Source organism: Aristolochia californica, unplaced genomic scaffold, assembly GCF_029961685.1.
Source record: "Aristolochia californica isolate CCGP_79_NKW_82.1479 unplaced genomic scaffold, dmAriCali1.0.hap1 SCAF_6, whole genome shotgun sequence".
NCBI classification, from domain to species: domain Eukaryota; kingdom Viridiplantae; phylum Streptophyta; class Magnoliopsida; order Piperales; family Aristolochiaceae; genus Aristolochia; species Aristolochia californica.
The window spans coordinates 303,537-317,409 of record NW_027182257.1 but is presented as its reverse complement, the minus strand read 5'-3'; the positions used below and the strand labels follow the sequence as shown (position 1 = coordinate 317,409).

Sequence of the window (13,873 nt, the reverse complement as noted above, 5' to 3'; positions counted from 1 at the left end):
CACTGACAGTAACTCAAAACCCATGCGCGTTCACATTCTTAAGAAGAAGATGACAACGGATGTTTCATTTTCAGACCTATACACCTCTCCGCCGCCCCACTTGGGTCTCAGACGGTCAAGAAAGACGCTGGATCCGGCGGTAAGGAACAACAACCGAGGGGGAAGGGTCTCTCGGTCTCCTCCACGATTGGAGCTTTTGTTTGGGTTTCACACGAAGAGATCTGTCGTTCATTTGAATCTGATTAGAATATTTTATTGAATCAAACAGTTGGAATTACTATAGATTTTTATGTTCATGGAGTCTGCATGGCCGCGCTTTAATATTGCCAATCTTTCGGTGAAGAGATATCTGTGCATGCGTTCACAAATTTCCGAAACGGGAACCACATCGAGTAGCCAGCCAATCAAAAGTACGTTTTTCTTTCCTCCTTGCGCCGCCGCTAGTTTACTCCGCGGTGTCCACGTGGCCTCGCCGTTATTTCCACTTTTACTTTCATCATCTCGTGTCAGAACTTGCGAAGGAGGTTAACAAAAGCCAATCTAGCTTAACAACCAATGGGCCCACCTCCAGGAAGAAGACGAAGAGCCAGTCGGCGCGCGAGTTAGCTATAAATGTCTGTGGCTCGCGAAGGCGACAACGTTTTCCGAAATTAAAATAATGATTTATTGATTGCGACTTCCCAAAAAGCCGACATGATTCGATCCTCGAATGTCAAGGGCAAAACCGATACTTTACTGTTAAAATAGAGAGGGCGTCCTCGGGCCCCACAAGCCTAGGCGTTGCGTGATTGGCACGAGCCCAATGAGGGTGGATTGTGTCATCATTCACTATTGCCTTCTTCCATGCAGCATATAGATTACACAGTTCTTTTTTTGTTTTAAGATTTAAAAAAAAAAAAATTCTGGTAAAAAGATAAACAAGAGATTTTTTTATATTTTTGTGATCGCAAATTGGGTTGATTTTTGCTGTAATTCAGGTAATAATGGTGATTACGATTTCGGATTTCATTCCCTGTTTACTTTCTGGGTGTTCTTTTTTTCCTTGTAGAGGAGGAGAGAGAAATGGCTGCTGTGCTGTGCTGGTGGTGCAGCTCAACTCCGCTTTTTTACTTGCTTTTATTGCTCTGAGAAACTCTGGTAACGTTTTTGGATCTTTGTTTTTCAGGAGGAGCTTTATTTCCACTCGGTAACTTTTCTATACGGCGATCCGTTTTTTTCTGTATATGTGTAGTGGGTCACAGGCGCTTTTTTGGTGGAGAAAGCTAGCGCGGTTGATTTTGTCCTCAGATTCCGGCGGGAGAATCCAACCGGAGAGGTGCTTGGGGAGGACACCCTTCTTTTATATTCAGGTGCGTTGCAGAATGCAGAGATAGTCAGTCCCACTTTCGTGTTTTATACGATTTGTTATATGATCGTTTTGTTCTGTTTCGCTCGTTCTGATATAGCAGATTACAGTGTGTTTTTTTCTTCCCAGGTTTCTGATATTTTGGATTGATATAAGAAGAGTGATTCTGTTTTCGAGTCCGGCGGGTGTTTTAGGAAGAATATGAATGATTTGAGGAGGTGGGTGTTTGATATTCAAATAAGTTCTCATTGGATTTCTCTTTTACTATATCTTGTTTTCTGAGTTCTATTGTTGAAGCCTTCAACGGGACTTTAAGAGATGAGTTTAGTGGTGTTTTAAGGGGAACACCACGAGAGTTGAGTTTCGCAAACAATGGGAGTGTTCAGCGGCGAGATGGAATTTCTGTAAGGTATTGTATACTTGGAAAGAAAATTTGTGGAGGCATATGGAGGCCTGGTGTCTGCCATATAAATGATCCTTTTGTGCTAGTTGTTTGTCGATTTATCTAAACCGTTCCCTATTCAGTCGTCGCTCGTGGAAATTTTGTTAGAATTTCTTCCTAGAAACTGGAGTGTTTTTTTCTTTCTGTATCTGATCTGTTTACAAGGATTGCGGTACGGTTCATGAATGAAGTAAAGAAAAAAAACTAATCGAGAGAGAGGGTGAGGGAGAGAGTGAGATTGTTTTCGTTTTGAAGGGATGTTGGGATTGGAATATACTTGAATGTTGTCGAAATGAACTGTATAAGATAAAGAGCTGCGATTCATTCCAAAACTTGTTGATTCTCTGCTTGAATTTGCAGAATGATTGATAGCAGAATGCGAGTATGGTCATGTCTTGTAGTCTTTACTCTGCTGCTACTGAAAGGAAATGCGTTCTTGGTGGATATAACCTACGTTCAATCTGCTGTAGCGAAGGGAGCAGGTGCAATTTATTGATGAATTTGTTGTCGTTTCGGTTTCTGAATATCTTTCTTTCCCGTAGTTGCATTGATTTATTTTTTGTCCAATTGAACTCAATCGATTCATCCAGTTTGTCTGGATGGGAGTCCTCCTGCTTATCATTTCGATCATGGTTTTGGTACGGGAATAAACAACTGGTTGATTCAGATCGAGGTGAGGTTTTTCTCTCTCTTCTAGGTTTTCCACTGGGGAGTCTCTGCTACGTTTATCTGTCCCTGGACACAGTTTATTCCTGAGCACAACTTTGTCTGATCAGGGGGGAGGTTGGTGCAATAATGTCACAACTTGTCTTGAGCGCAGTAAGGGACGATTAGGTTCCTCGAAACAAATGGTCAAGCAACTTGCTTTTTCTGCAATTTTAAGCAACAAGGCAAAATTTAATCCAGGTAGATCTGACCCTTTGATTTTCATTTGATTTTGCTGCCATCGGGGAGAACTTTTCTAACAGAACGTCATTCTGCTTGCCAAGATTTCTACAACTGGAACAGAGTCAAGGTTCGCTACTGTGATGGAGCATCATTTACAGGAGACATTGAGAAAGTAGACCCAGTGAGTTTTTCCTACCAGTAAATGAAGTTTCAACATTTTATAGGGGTGGACTCTTAGTCTCGTCCATGTCAAAATCCAAGATGTTTAGGGTATACCTGCCCCCTGAGCATCTCCCCCTCCCCCTGAAAGTCTAAGATGTATCAACGAGACAGACACCCACCCCTGCAACTGGCAGCTAAAAGCAAATCAAGGCTATTAGGGAAGTTCTAACGTCTTATGTTGGCTCAACCAGACGACCAATCTTCACTATAGAGGGGCAAGAGTCTTTGTTGCTATCATGGAGGATTTGTTGGCCAAAGGGATGAAAAATGCAGAAAATGTATGACTGTTACTATCTCTCTCTGTTAATTCCTTTACCAGTTAAATTCTTATGAGTTGTTATGGAACCCAGGCTTAAGAAGCTGAACTGTTACCTGATCAATTTATTCCTTCTTCTTCTGTTTCTTCTACTTCTACAACTACTCTTACCATTCTTTTTATTTTTTGTGTGTAAGTAACACACCTAAATACCATCCCAATTTCTTGTAAAATGGATGCAGGCTCTTCTCTCAGGTTGTTCAGCTGGTGGACTGACTTCCATACTTCACTGTGATAGCTTCCGTGCTCTTCTGCCGATGGGTGTCAAAGTAAAATGCTTGTCGGATGCTGGTTATTTTGTTAACGTGTAAGCGCTTGTTCATTATCCTTTTTGAGATGAACTCATACTCAGCACCTTGATTCATGACTAGCAAGAATGGAGCCAATTCTTGCTTCTTAGTTGAGACTAAAATCTATTTGGGTGTAATTTGTTTTTTACCAAGTCAATACTGATCTTTGCTGTTCAGGTTAGACATAACTGGAACACCACACATTCAACAATTCTATAATGAAGTTGTGACTTTTCATGTATGTCTCCTCCTTGTACCCCATTTTGATTGCGACTGTGTTCTTCAGTCGGTTTAATGATATTCAGTACATCCCTTTGCTAATAATTCTTCAATCATGTATTATAATCAGTTGATGTTTCCGGTGACTCTTTGTCAATTCCACTATTCGATTTGTAGTTGATGAAGCAGGTGTCAGTTCTTAATGCCTTCATATGTGTACAGGGTTCAGCTAAGAACTTGCCTGTATCTTGCACAGCAAGGATGATGATCCCAAGTTTGGTCAGTATTAAACCTATTTTGCCATAACATAATCATCACTATTATTATTGTGCAATAACATGCTAATTTGATCTATAATATGGTGTCAGTGCTTCTTCCCACAAAATGTGGTTCCGCAAATCCACACACCTCTTTTCATTTTAAATGCAGCATATGATTCATGGCAGGTAAGTTCTATTAGGGATTGTTCTGATACTGCAGAAATGAGTTTCTAACCCATTTCACATGAATTAATATTTTCATGCTCTTTCAGATAAAGAATGTTGTGGCACCAGGTGTAGCTGATCCTCATGGTCTTTGGAGTGAATGCAAAAAGGATGTTAAAAACTGTGATACCAGCCAAATTCAAACTATGCAAAGTGAGAATCTTAAGCTGCTTTTAGTGTTCTTGCATAGATGTATTTTGTTTCTGTCTACACTGACCCTAATGAATTGGGTTTGTGCTGTAAAAGGGTTTCGATCGGCTTTCCTGCAAGCATTTGATGCAGTAGGTCGATCTCCAGAAAGAGGATTCTTCATAAATTCATGCTATACTCATTGCCAATCCGAGCAGCAGATGTTCTGGTTGATGGATGACTCCCCTAAACTTGCAAATACAGTAAGTTCAATAAATCTAGTAACTTCTTCATTAGCTCTAACTTATTGTTCCCACATCAGTCTAGAAGAATATTTATTGTTGCTTATGCATGGTTAAATTTCAAAAAGTCTTCAAGAAAACTTTATTTTTGCAGATGGATTTCATCATTCATTTTTCAAACTGGTGAATTATTCCATTTCAAAATTTCAACATACATTCAAGACATGCTTTTTAGTGCAAGTTTTTTTTTTTCCTTGATAGTTTTTTTTTCAATTTTCAGTTCCCTTCGTTCTAATGTTCTCAAATTAGTGAGTACTATGTGTCGTTTTACTCAAAAATTCTCTAAGATTTCTGTTTTTGCAGTCAATTTGGAATGCAGTTGGAGACTGGTATTTTGACAGAAGTCCTTTCCAGAAGATTGATTGTCCTTTTCCTTGTGATTCCACTTGCATCAACCATGTTTACGAGTAATAGCTCTTCCAAATCATTCATATACATGCACCATTGTTCCAGCAATAAGCAAAGTCCTCTCAGCAACTATGAATTCCATGATGAAATAAGCACAAAATAAATGAGAAATTGGATAGCAGAGTGTCAATTTAACATCAAATATGTCAGAGCAACAAAAAAGCAAGAAGAACAATGCTCTGTTTCTTAGCATTTTTTATGTACTCGTCCATTAGTTTATATAATACAAGCCATTCATTAGCGCAATGCTGCGTTGGTAGTCGGTGATGGTTATGAACCTCAAGAGGGCAAATGCTTCAGTCTCTGATTCATTTCATTTCTTGCACTGTAATCCACATTTTGCATTTCTCTTTTTCCTTTACTTTTCACTTGACAAGCAATGGTGAAAACCAATTCCATTTGGACACAATTACAGAAATCATGTACAGTGCAAGAATGATGCTTCTAGTGAAAATCATCTGATCTATATGTCATACAACAAATGGTGTTTTTATGGTGGGCAGAGATTAAAATAGTATAAATGTATGTTACAGACAGTTGCAAAAGCCATTGGTGACTGGTTTTTAGAGCGCAGGCCATTCCAGAAGATTGCTTGCCCTTACCCTTGCAGCTGGTCGACCTGTCTCCCGGTAACCGATCTCCCGGTAACTGAACCACAACAACAATCCACAGCATTCAGGATTCTACAGGACAAATGTTCTTCAATTTGCATCATACTCCTGCTGCTAAAACTGACTTCACCAAGGTAAAATACACATTCCATTGTGCATATCTGAATACATAAACTAGCCATTGACTTGGTGAGTTTTGTCATGAAAAGTAAATAGACACACAGGAAAAAAAAAAATACAGGGTGATTGATGTAATGATATGGGCATTGAGTAAAATATCTACTAGTTGAAGGCACTCGAGTTTTTCTTGACGGAAGTCTAAAGTAACCACCCTCTTTCCCATGATTTTCTGTAAACTTTTTCATTACATGGGTCCTGACTTCTTTCACCTAATCATATCTAGTCGCTTCAGAATAGAGAAAATGAGTCAGCTCTTTCCTGATTACACATTTGAAAGTAGAAAAAGAGAAAAACAGGGAATATCCGCGTATGATGATGAATTACATTCATTGCAGCCAAGGGGAGTTTCCTCATCGTCTTACTTGGAAGTTGGAACAGATTGTTCATCGGTTGACGATGGGTAAACTCTGTTTAAGGTCCAAGTTCCGGTGCTCTTTCCTCTTTCTGCTTGGAGGAGAAACAACACCCCTGCCTCGCCGGTGCAAGTCACCGGAGAGAGAAAAGGAGGGGATCAGTTGATTCAGCTCCTCGCGTTTCACAAGCAGGGTTTTCTATGTTTTAGTAGTTATGTTAAATTTTGTTAATTGATCATTACATCCTTAAATTGTGTCATCATTTTTGAGGGATCGGTCCATTTTTCGAACTTGGAACGAGTCCAAGTTGATTGGTTAGAGCTGAACAAGTAGTGGACACCACACCCCTGTAGCATACCAGTGTGATCGGGATTAAATCTGCTACAAATACGGCGTTGAAGCAAACCACACGGGGAACTGGAAAATAAGGGAGGCAATTATAAAATCGAATTCACTACCAATGGTGACAAGATTACTACAGTGCCGTCTCTCAGCAACAGAAATTTCTCAGCTTATTTCGTAGAATCATTAGTGTAGCTTCCCCATGAACAAAGAACGCAACAATAACTGTGGACTTGGGAGGACAAGAAGCAACAAACAATCTAAACATGAGCAGTTAACTGGGTTGACAAAGGCTAGATATACAATGTCAGGGCTTCAAAAAACTTGAAGAAAAAGAGGACAAAGAGAGACATCTTAAGTACAGCAAGAAACTGTAGTTTTCTTTAGATACAGATTAACATCATATAGCTTAACAGTTCAAGGGTAACAAGGTTTAGATACGGTCATCCCACAGACACTCCAAAGCAACATTACCACGTCTCAGGAGCTTCTCCACATATTTGGGGGGATTTAAACCGAGCTTATCGGCACACTCCCATCGTGCCAATCTACTAAGGCCAAGGCATGGTCCATAAGCCATGTTCAACCCCCTTTGATATAAAAAGTTTGGGGAAAATAGTAAAGGTAGACAGAGAGAGAGATAAAGAGAAAAGAGACCTTTCAGGTCAAGGACACCGTGAGAGATGAGAGCAGCAGGCTGCGCAGTTTCCGCACCCAAAGCAACACAGACTCTTCCTGACTTGTTTATCTTGGGGGAGGCCTTTGACGATTTAGTTTTGGTGGTTTTCCTCAGCTTGTAGAAGCCCTTGATCGTTCCGGTCGCCTTTTCAAATTTTGAATAATGCTAGTTGCCGCTTCCTACGTCCTCCGCTCTCTCTCGAACATTCCCTCTATCCTCCTGTCCCTTAACCCAGCATGCCTGAGCTATTTCTTAAATGTGGTTAATGATTCATCAAGATGAAAAAATATTAAAAAATGGAAAAAAAATCTCAAAATTTCAACTTACAGACAATAAAATTGTGTTTCTCACCCCAACAGAGGAAGCTGGGATTGCTAAACCTCATATGCTCGACATAAACCTTTATCGAGGTTTATTTCCAGCGGTTAAATAAATTGAAGACGCTCTTTTCTTTTCTTTTCTTTTATATACAACTGTTACAAATACAATGGACGCTTTAGTGCTTCACCAGCATGGCTTCCAAGTGTCGTTTTCTTGCAGCATGTTTTAGTTTCTCTAAGGCAACCAGTCCAACCTGCCTGACCCTTTCCCTTGATAAACCAATCCTGAAGGTAAACAACGCATGGTTAACTAAACAACCAAACTACCAAAACAAGACAAATGAAATTCTCACACTGTTAAGTGAAATTTTCTGAACGATTGGTCTGGTTGAAAGCAAAGAATGGGATTTCTCACAAAATTTTCCTTTCTTTTTACTGGTATTCTTCAAAATCTAAACAATGAGGCAACAAAATTGAACAGCTAGAAAAAAAAAAAACTTTTTTTGACCTACTTACCGCTTGCTGATGTCCTCCCATGTAAGGCACTCATTGTTCAGGCCATAATAAAGGCGTATTATATCTCTTTCACGTTCACTGAGTGTTGTATTAAGAAGTTTGTTTACATCATCCTGGACAAAGCACTTTCACTGGTTAATAGACAGAAAAAAATAGTGTGTAAAGTGTTAAACCCAGTAATTCTTAAAGACTAGCAAAACTTGCCAGGAAAAGCTGAGAGAAGGGAGAGTAGTATATCAGCTTTATTCAGTTTTGCCAAGATGTAACTTCACATCTCAAAGAAAATCTCTCAGAGCCAGATTAAAGCTATCGGTTTTTTACCTTGAGAAACCATTCGTCTACTCCATGCCATGGACTATTTTCAAGGTTAGTATCTGCAATATACTGAAAATTAAGTTCTATATTAGCCAACTACATCATAATGAATACTTCAAAATTATGAATTTCATCATTTTGACAGATAAAATATACTGATGAACATACACTATGAAGAGTTTCTCCTGGAAGACCATTCAGCGAGGGGAAGGCATCTCTATCAAGTGAGAAGACCTTACTGATGGCCTGCAGTTTTGCTTTGATAGTAAGGAAGGATGGAAAATACTAAGAAACTCAGGAACACAAAATAAAAAGCACACCAGCTTAGATACTCGTTATCTAAATCGATACCTCCATGGCATTCCTGACTTTTTTCTGCGACATGTTCAGAATATCTGCAATTCTCTGAAAATCAGAAGAAAGAAACATGTAAGACCAGTATGATATGGCAGAGGGTAACACAGGTGCATTTAAGTCTAAAAGAAACTTGACTTACACCTGTGAAAAAACAATCTGTGGCAAAATTATCAGATGTGAGGATGCCCAAAAAAACAAAGAAATCAGAAGTGGAAGTAGAAGCAAGAAAATCATCATGTGAAAGACAAACTATAGCGGAAAACAAAATGTGACTTACATCAACAGACGGTGTTATCCCTTTCTCCTCCAGTCTCATCTTTGCATTCCGAATTAAGCTTAACCTTTCATGCATATGTGAAGGTAATCTTAGCATTCTGGAGTTCTCAACCAATGCTTTTGAAACACCCTGTCAGAAAATAGAAAACAACAATAGTTACGTTTTATAACAATTTCAAGTTTGCAATAGTTGAACTGCTACAAAGTAGTTAACAAATAACAGGATGACAACCTAAAGCAAATATATTTCCAAGAAAGTTCCCCCTAAATCAAGAATGAACAAATGATCAAACATTAGAGAGTTGCTAATACAATACTGTAATGCAGATGGCCTTTCCAAGATGAAAGAGATTCAGGCCAAATAACTCATACAAAAGCTAACATGACCATGGACTTCTTGTTCCACCAATCTTCTGATCCAAGTCATCAGAAGATATCTTACCTTTCATGCTAAAGACAGAATTCACTAGCAACAACCAACAAATTGGAAGTGAATCAAGCACTAATTCGTTAGGGACTCAAACAGTCCCTGCAGTAGGTGGCGGAGCCTAACAGACACCTATTGGACCAGGAGTTAGGTCTAGTGACTTATGGAACTCAGATCTGCTATCAGGACTCCTATGATTTGGTTAGACGCAAATTCTGCCTTGTCCAATTCTAATAATATAATGATAGCTGGGGTCATAACTAACTTCATTTAGAAAATAGAGAAACAGGTGAGAATGTCAGTGATCAACAAATAAAGGAACTTTCCAGCAATAAGATCCAGACCATAGATAGGTGATCCATTCCTGAATGCCTGATCAGGAATCTGGGAACAATTGGCTGCCTAGTTGGATTTATATTCCTATGAAGTCCTGACCGAATCTTTGCCCATTTATGTGGCTAGACAAAACAGTCCTAGATTTGTTCGCAACAACCATTGCAACTCGTTAAGGAGCTCTTCAAGAGAAGAAGAAGGTAATAAAGATCACAGAAAAAAGTTTAGTTTTACCTGGCGGATCCACCAATATACATAAGTTGAAATTTTAAATCCCTTTGAAGAATCAAATTTCTCTATCCCCCGCAGTAATCCAATTAACCCACCCTGAAAGCAAATTAAGAAGGTATTAGATGGACCAAAAAGAAAACAACAGGCATTCCTAACACATAAAATGCCTTTCCTTTGCAATTCCCATCACTGCCACAAACATCTTATGTAGCCATCATCACGCAGTGACATTGTCAGCAAAAGATCCAATTTCAAGTGTTCCTAGAACCTAAACAATGCTTTTAGGCATTTCCACATCCTTACAGGCTCTGAACTTGCATCATATCTAGCTTTGGGTTTCTCATTTATGTCACTCAATAGGCTCATAATGTCCACAGTTATCTTATTACTATATGGCATCTTGAGTGACTTGTTGTACTGTCATCAAGTTCCAGTAAGTTTCATATTGATAGAAAAGTAAATGCAATGAGGAGAAACAGATAAAAAGTCTGTTAAGATTGGAGTCACCTGAATGAGGTCAGCCATTTCAGTCCCCATGTTGTCATATTTATGTGCAATAGACATGACAAGACGCACATTACTCATTGCTAATCTTTCCCTTGCCAAAGAACATTCAAGTACTTTCGAGTGTAATTCAGTGCGAGATATCCTCAATGAAGAAGCAAGCTGCTCATCAGACGGTTCACATCCTAATTTTTCCTTCAATCTGCTAGCCATGATTGTGTCAAGTGGAAATTTCAAAAAATGAACACCAATGAGAATGCAGAACAACCTAAAAGCCCTAACGACTGTTTCCTACCTTGATTTGTGCTCCTCCAAGCGCAGCCCAGCTTTAATCTTCTTTGATAGGTGTACAACTTCAGTATGGGAGAGTAAATCGTCACTTAGAAAACCTTTGACATAACTTTTCGGTCGATGCTGAAGTAGTTCTGGACTGACAATTGATCTCAGTTGCTTCTTTTTAGTGGGAACTGCCACTGACACATTGTGATTAAGACATTTCCTCCTGATAAGTGTTCTTCTCTGTCTAGCTGAAGTCCCTGACCGAGTTATTCCTAGCTTTTTGGGGGCAGCTTCCGATATGTCAATCTTTCCAATCTGTTCAAAAGAAAGGGTCCACTGCTTCTCCAGCATGGATTTTTGTAATAAAATAAGAACTTCAAAGGAGGATTCAAGATCGTTATCGTCTGCCTCAAGGAGATCAGAACTTTGGAACCAAGACCCTGCAGTTGAAGGAGCAAAAGAGGTATCTACATGTTCCATAAGTGCTTGTATATACTGCTGGGAGTGTGACTGTCTATTAGATGGAAAACTGGAGCCAAAATTGGCTGTCTTTTTTGCAAGTATCACACTCTTTGTAGGAGCTGAAGGAATTTGTGGTAAACCATATTCATGGACAGCAAATAGCTTCTCAGTAAGGTCGACCGGATAAAATGAAGAACTCAAAAGCCTCTTTCCTGCGCTTAGCCCAATAACCGCAGCTGTTGCCATTACACGAAGTTTCACAGGGACATAAGACAGTCCACGTATCTATCAAATAACTTTAGAAAACGACTTCAGAGAGAAAAAATCTTTCGTTCCCTTGCAGAACCACTCAGCACTTGAGTTGAGTATCTGGTTATTTGACAAACAAAGCTTGATTAGATTGAATTTTTGAAAACTGAATCTCAAATAGATAAATATATAATTACTGCAGCTGTTGCCATTATACGAAGTTTCACAGGGACATAAGACAGTCCATCTATCAAATAACTTTAGAAAAAAGCTTCAGAGTGAAAAAAAACCTTTCGTTCACTTGCAGAACCACTCAGTACTTGAGTTGACTATCTGGTTATTTGACAAATAAAGCTTGATTAGATTGAATTTTTGAAAACTGAATCTCAAATAGATAAATATATAATTACACCATCATCCATGGATTACTTTTGTTAGAAAAGGGACAGCCTCTGTTTGACTAACAGTAAAGATAAAGTCACTGGAGTATACAGGAGGATGGACAAATTTGATAATCTTGAAGTCATGGATAGCATAATTAGTTCTCTAGTTTGTTCCTGCGCCTCAAAGATGAAAACAATAACCAGAAGCTGCTGTTACCGTTCTTCCGTTAGAAGGTATAAATTCGATCCGAGATGTTTGCTCTCCATAGATGCTTAACTGAGAGGACAGACAATCGTCTTCTCAACAGACAGAAATCCACCGTAGAAAAATAAGACGTAATAATAGTGCCATTACATGTTAATCGACGAACATGAACTACATAATTTTGAGGAAAGAACACACGAGTTTATTCGTCAATCTCTTCCGCCTGTCTAGAGTGGACAGGAACAGCATCAGAAATTTAAGCAAGTACAACTAGGTAAACTGCTCTCGTTATGTACCATAACACCACGGAAGCAAGTAAAACATACAATAACGACAATTCGCTCAAACAAACTCATATCAACATCGTTTTTGTAAAATTCCTGCAATAATTCACCTAACATAAAATAAAACAAGGTGGCAATCATTTCGGAAAAGCAGCAAAAATGCGACACTCCAAGATGACAGCCGAGAAAAAGAAAAGCAGAAGATAGCAAAACGGAAAAACAAGATCAGCATAAGTACCACCAGATCGTCCTTACATGAATGTTCGAGTTTCAGGAAAATCAAAATATAGTATACAAAAGAAGAAATCGAACTTTTGGTCGATGATTCCAAGAGACGGTACGGTGAGGCAGGCGTACCTGGGAGAGTGTAACCGTAGCGGCAGGAGAAAAATGCGAACAAAGAAGATGAACAGATGAAATAAAGGTTCTCGCACTGTTTTTGTGAGATGGGCGTTTTTTATGATGTTTTTATTAATAGGAAATATATACCCTTTTGAGGATTGGAAACAGAAAATGAACAAAAATTCGTTAACTTAGGATGGATATCGGATGGAGGGCAGCTATTGGCTGTGAGAGATAATTGAGAGGGGTCGAGTGGTGGACGAAGCGCCTTGCGTGGCGACTGCAGATTTTGCGATCGCGTGGCGACCAGACGATACGATAAGAGGCAAAGAGAGAGAGAGAGATCAAAAATCAATTTAATACTGCTTGGTTTATTTTTCATATAGCTTCATATTGGAGTAATAATACTTATCCGTAGCTGCTTAGAAGGGAGAAAGAAGTGTCTTTCGGAATGAAAGTCGTTATAGGTTGAGCAAATCTTCTACAGAGTAACCAGATCAAATCGTCTTCAGTCTTCAGCCATGTCTTGTTTCCTTCCTCTGTCATGATTTCTTTCCGCAGAATCTTAAACTTTTCATTGTTAACTTCTCAGTAAGCAAATATATTTGGCTATGAAAAGCATATTTAACGATTGAGAACAAAAAAAAAACGGAATTTGAATCTCTGTGCCAGTGAGTGAAGGGAAGATCGGAATGGGACGAAGATGCAGCCAGAAGAGAAGCACCAAACTCAAACAGAGAACCGGTTTCTGATCGATCAACTGCAACACTCAAGCTTCTTCCTCGTTAGGTGGGATTTCCATCTCATGAATTCGGAACCAAATGCCCCCTGTGAAGAGGAAATGAGGAATCCAAGCTCCAGACTCCTCAGTAGACTCAGTACTGATCCAGTTATGCTTAGCTTTATGGCTGTCTTTCTCAGCCACAGACAAAAAGGGCTTGGTTCGTGGAAGGAAATACCAGGGAGCCCATTACGCTCCTCGACTGCGACCGCGAGGCGTTTTGTCCACTTTCCCAAGAAAACAGGGAGGAGGGAGAATTTCTATAATTATGAGAAACCACGCCGCTTTGACTACGATCCTCTACGTTCATTCAAATAATCGTCTTTTGGCGGTATTACCCCTCCGGAGCAATAAATTTTATAAATTTATTTCTATTTTCCCTTTATCTATGTGTGTCA

General features: G+C 39.3%; 2 protein-coding genes across 15 annotated transcripts; one reads left to right on the top strand and one right to left on the bottom strand.

The window, feature by feature from the left end:
• Positions 1-1,228: 1,228 nt before the first annotated feature.
• Positions 1,229-5,916, top strand: LOC137967112 (pectin acetylesterase 8-like). 5 transcript variants are annotated; one of them, XM_068813551.1, is made up of 14 exons: positions 1,229-1,349; positions 1,475-1,563; positions 2,148-2,269; positions 2,378-2,460; positions 2,564-2,693; positions 2,777-2,856; positions 3,089-3,175; positions 3,396-3,520; positions 3,681-3,741; positions 3,945-4,001; positions 4,091-4,168; positions 4,255-4,360; positions 4,454-4,599; positions 5,580-5,916. In XM_068813551.1, the coding sequence occupies exons 2-14, from the start codon at positions 1,547-1,549 to the stop codon at positions 5,793-5,795; spliced, it is 1,308 nt and encodes a 435-aa protein (XP_068669652.1). In that variant the 5' UTR covers positions 1,229-1,349; positions 1,475-1,546; the 3' UTR covers positions 5,796-5,916. The 5 variants fall into 5 exon arrangements, with proteins under 5 accessions (XP_068669652.1, XP_068669654.1, XP_068669656.1 ...); XM_068813553.1 differs by having other exon boundaries at positions 1,456-1,563; XM_068813555.1 differs by lacking the exon at positions 5,580-5,916 and adding an exon at positions 4,942-5,399 and having other exon boundaries at positions 1,236-1,349.
• A 979-nt stretch (positions 5,917-6,895) lies between these two features.
• On the bottom strand, positions 6,896-12,878 carry LOC137934735 (RNA polymerase sigma factor sigA-like). 10 transcript variants are annotated; one of them, XM_068779245.1, is made up of 13 exons: positions 12,710-12,878; positions 12,219-12,295; positions 11,771-12,140; positions 10,786-11,600; positions 10,494-10,692; positions 9,990-10,082; positions 8,997-9,125; positions 8,861-8,875; positions 8,714-8,767; positions 8,531-8,608; positions 8,369-8,431; positions 8,048-8,160; positions 7,501-7,816 (listed from the first exon to the last, which is right to left on the bottom strand). In XM_068779245.1, exons 4-13 carry the CDS (start codon positions 11,475-11,477, stop codon positions 7,708-7,710), a joined length of 1,545 nt encoding a protein of 514 aa, XP_068635346.1. In that variant the 5' UTR covers positions 11,478-11,600; positions 11,771-12,140; positions 12,219-12,295; positions 12,710-12,878; the 3' UTR covers positions 7,501-7,707. The 10 variants fall into 10 exon arrangements, 7 of the variants coding, with proteins under 7 accessions (XP_068635346.1, XP_068635344.1, XP_068635345.1 ...); XR_011109203.1 differs by adding an exon at positions 6,896-7,456 and having other exon boundaries at positions 7,539-7,816; positions 11,771-12,878; XR_011109204.1 differs by adding an exon at positions 6,896-7,451 and having other exon boundaries at positions 7,539-7,816; positions 11,771-12,878.
• Between the last annotated feature and the right edge of the window lie 995 nt (positions 12,879-13,873).

What these genes read in the sequence shown, in the direction of transcription:
- LOC137967112 (XM_068813551.1), top strand. An exon ending in ACTGGTTGATTCAGATCGAG is followed by an intron (nt 2,461 to 2,563) that starts GTGAGGTTTTTC and finishes TTGTCTGATCAG; the next exon opens with GGGGGAGGTTGGTGCAATAA. An exon ending in GGATGATGATCCCAAGTTTG is followed by an intron (nt 4,002 to 4,090) that starts GTCAGTATTAAA and finishes ATATGGTGTCAG; the next exon opens with TGCTTCTTCCCACAAAATGT.
- LOC137934735 (XM_068779243.1), bottom strand. Translation starts at nt 11,477, where the DNA reads ATGGCAACAGCTGCGGTTATTGGGCTAAGCGCAGGAAAGAGGCTTTTG. An exon ending in TTGGAGGAGCACAAATCAAG is followed by an intron (nt 10,693 to 10,785) that starts GTAGGAAACAGT and finishes CATGGCTAGCAG; the next exon opens with ATTGAAGGAAAAATTAGGAT. An exon ending in TATATTGGTGGATCCGCCAG is followed by an intron (nt 9,126 to 9,989) that starts GTAAAACTAAAC and finishes ATTTTCTGACAG; the next exon opens with GGTGTTTCAAAAGCATTGGT.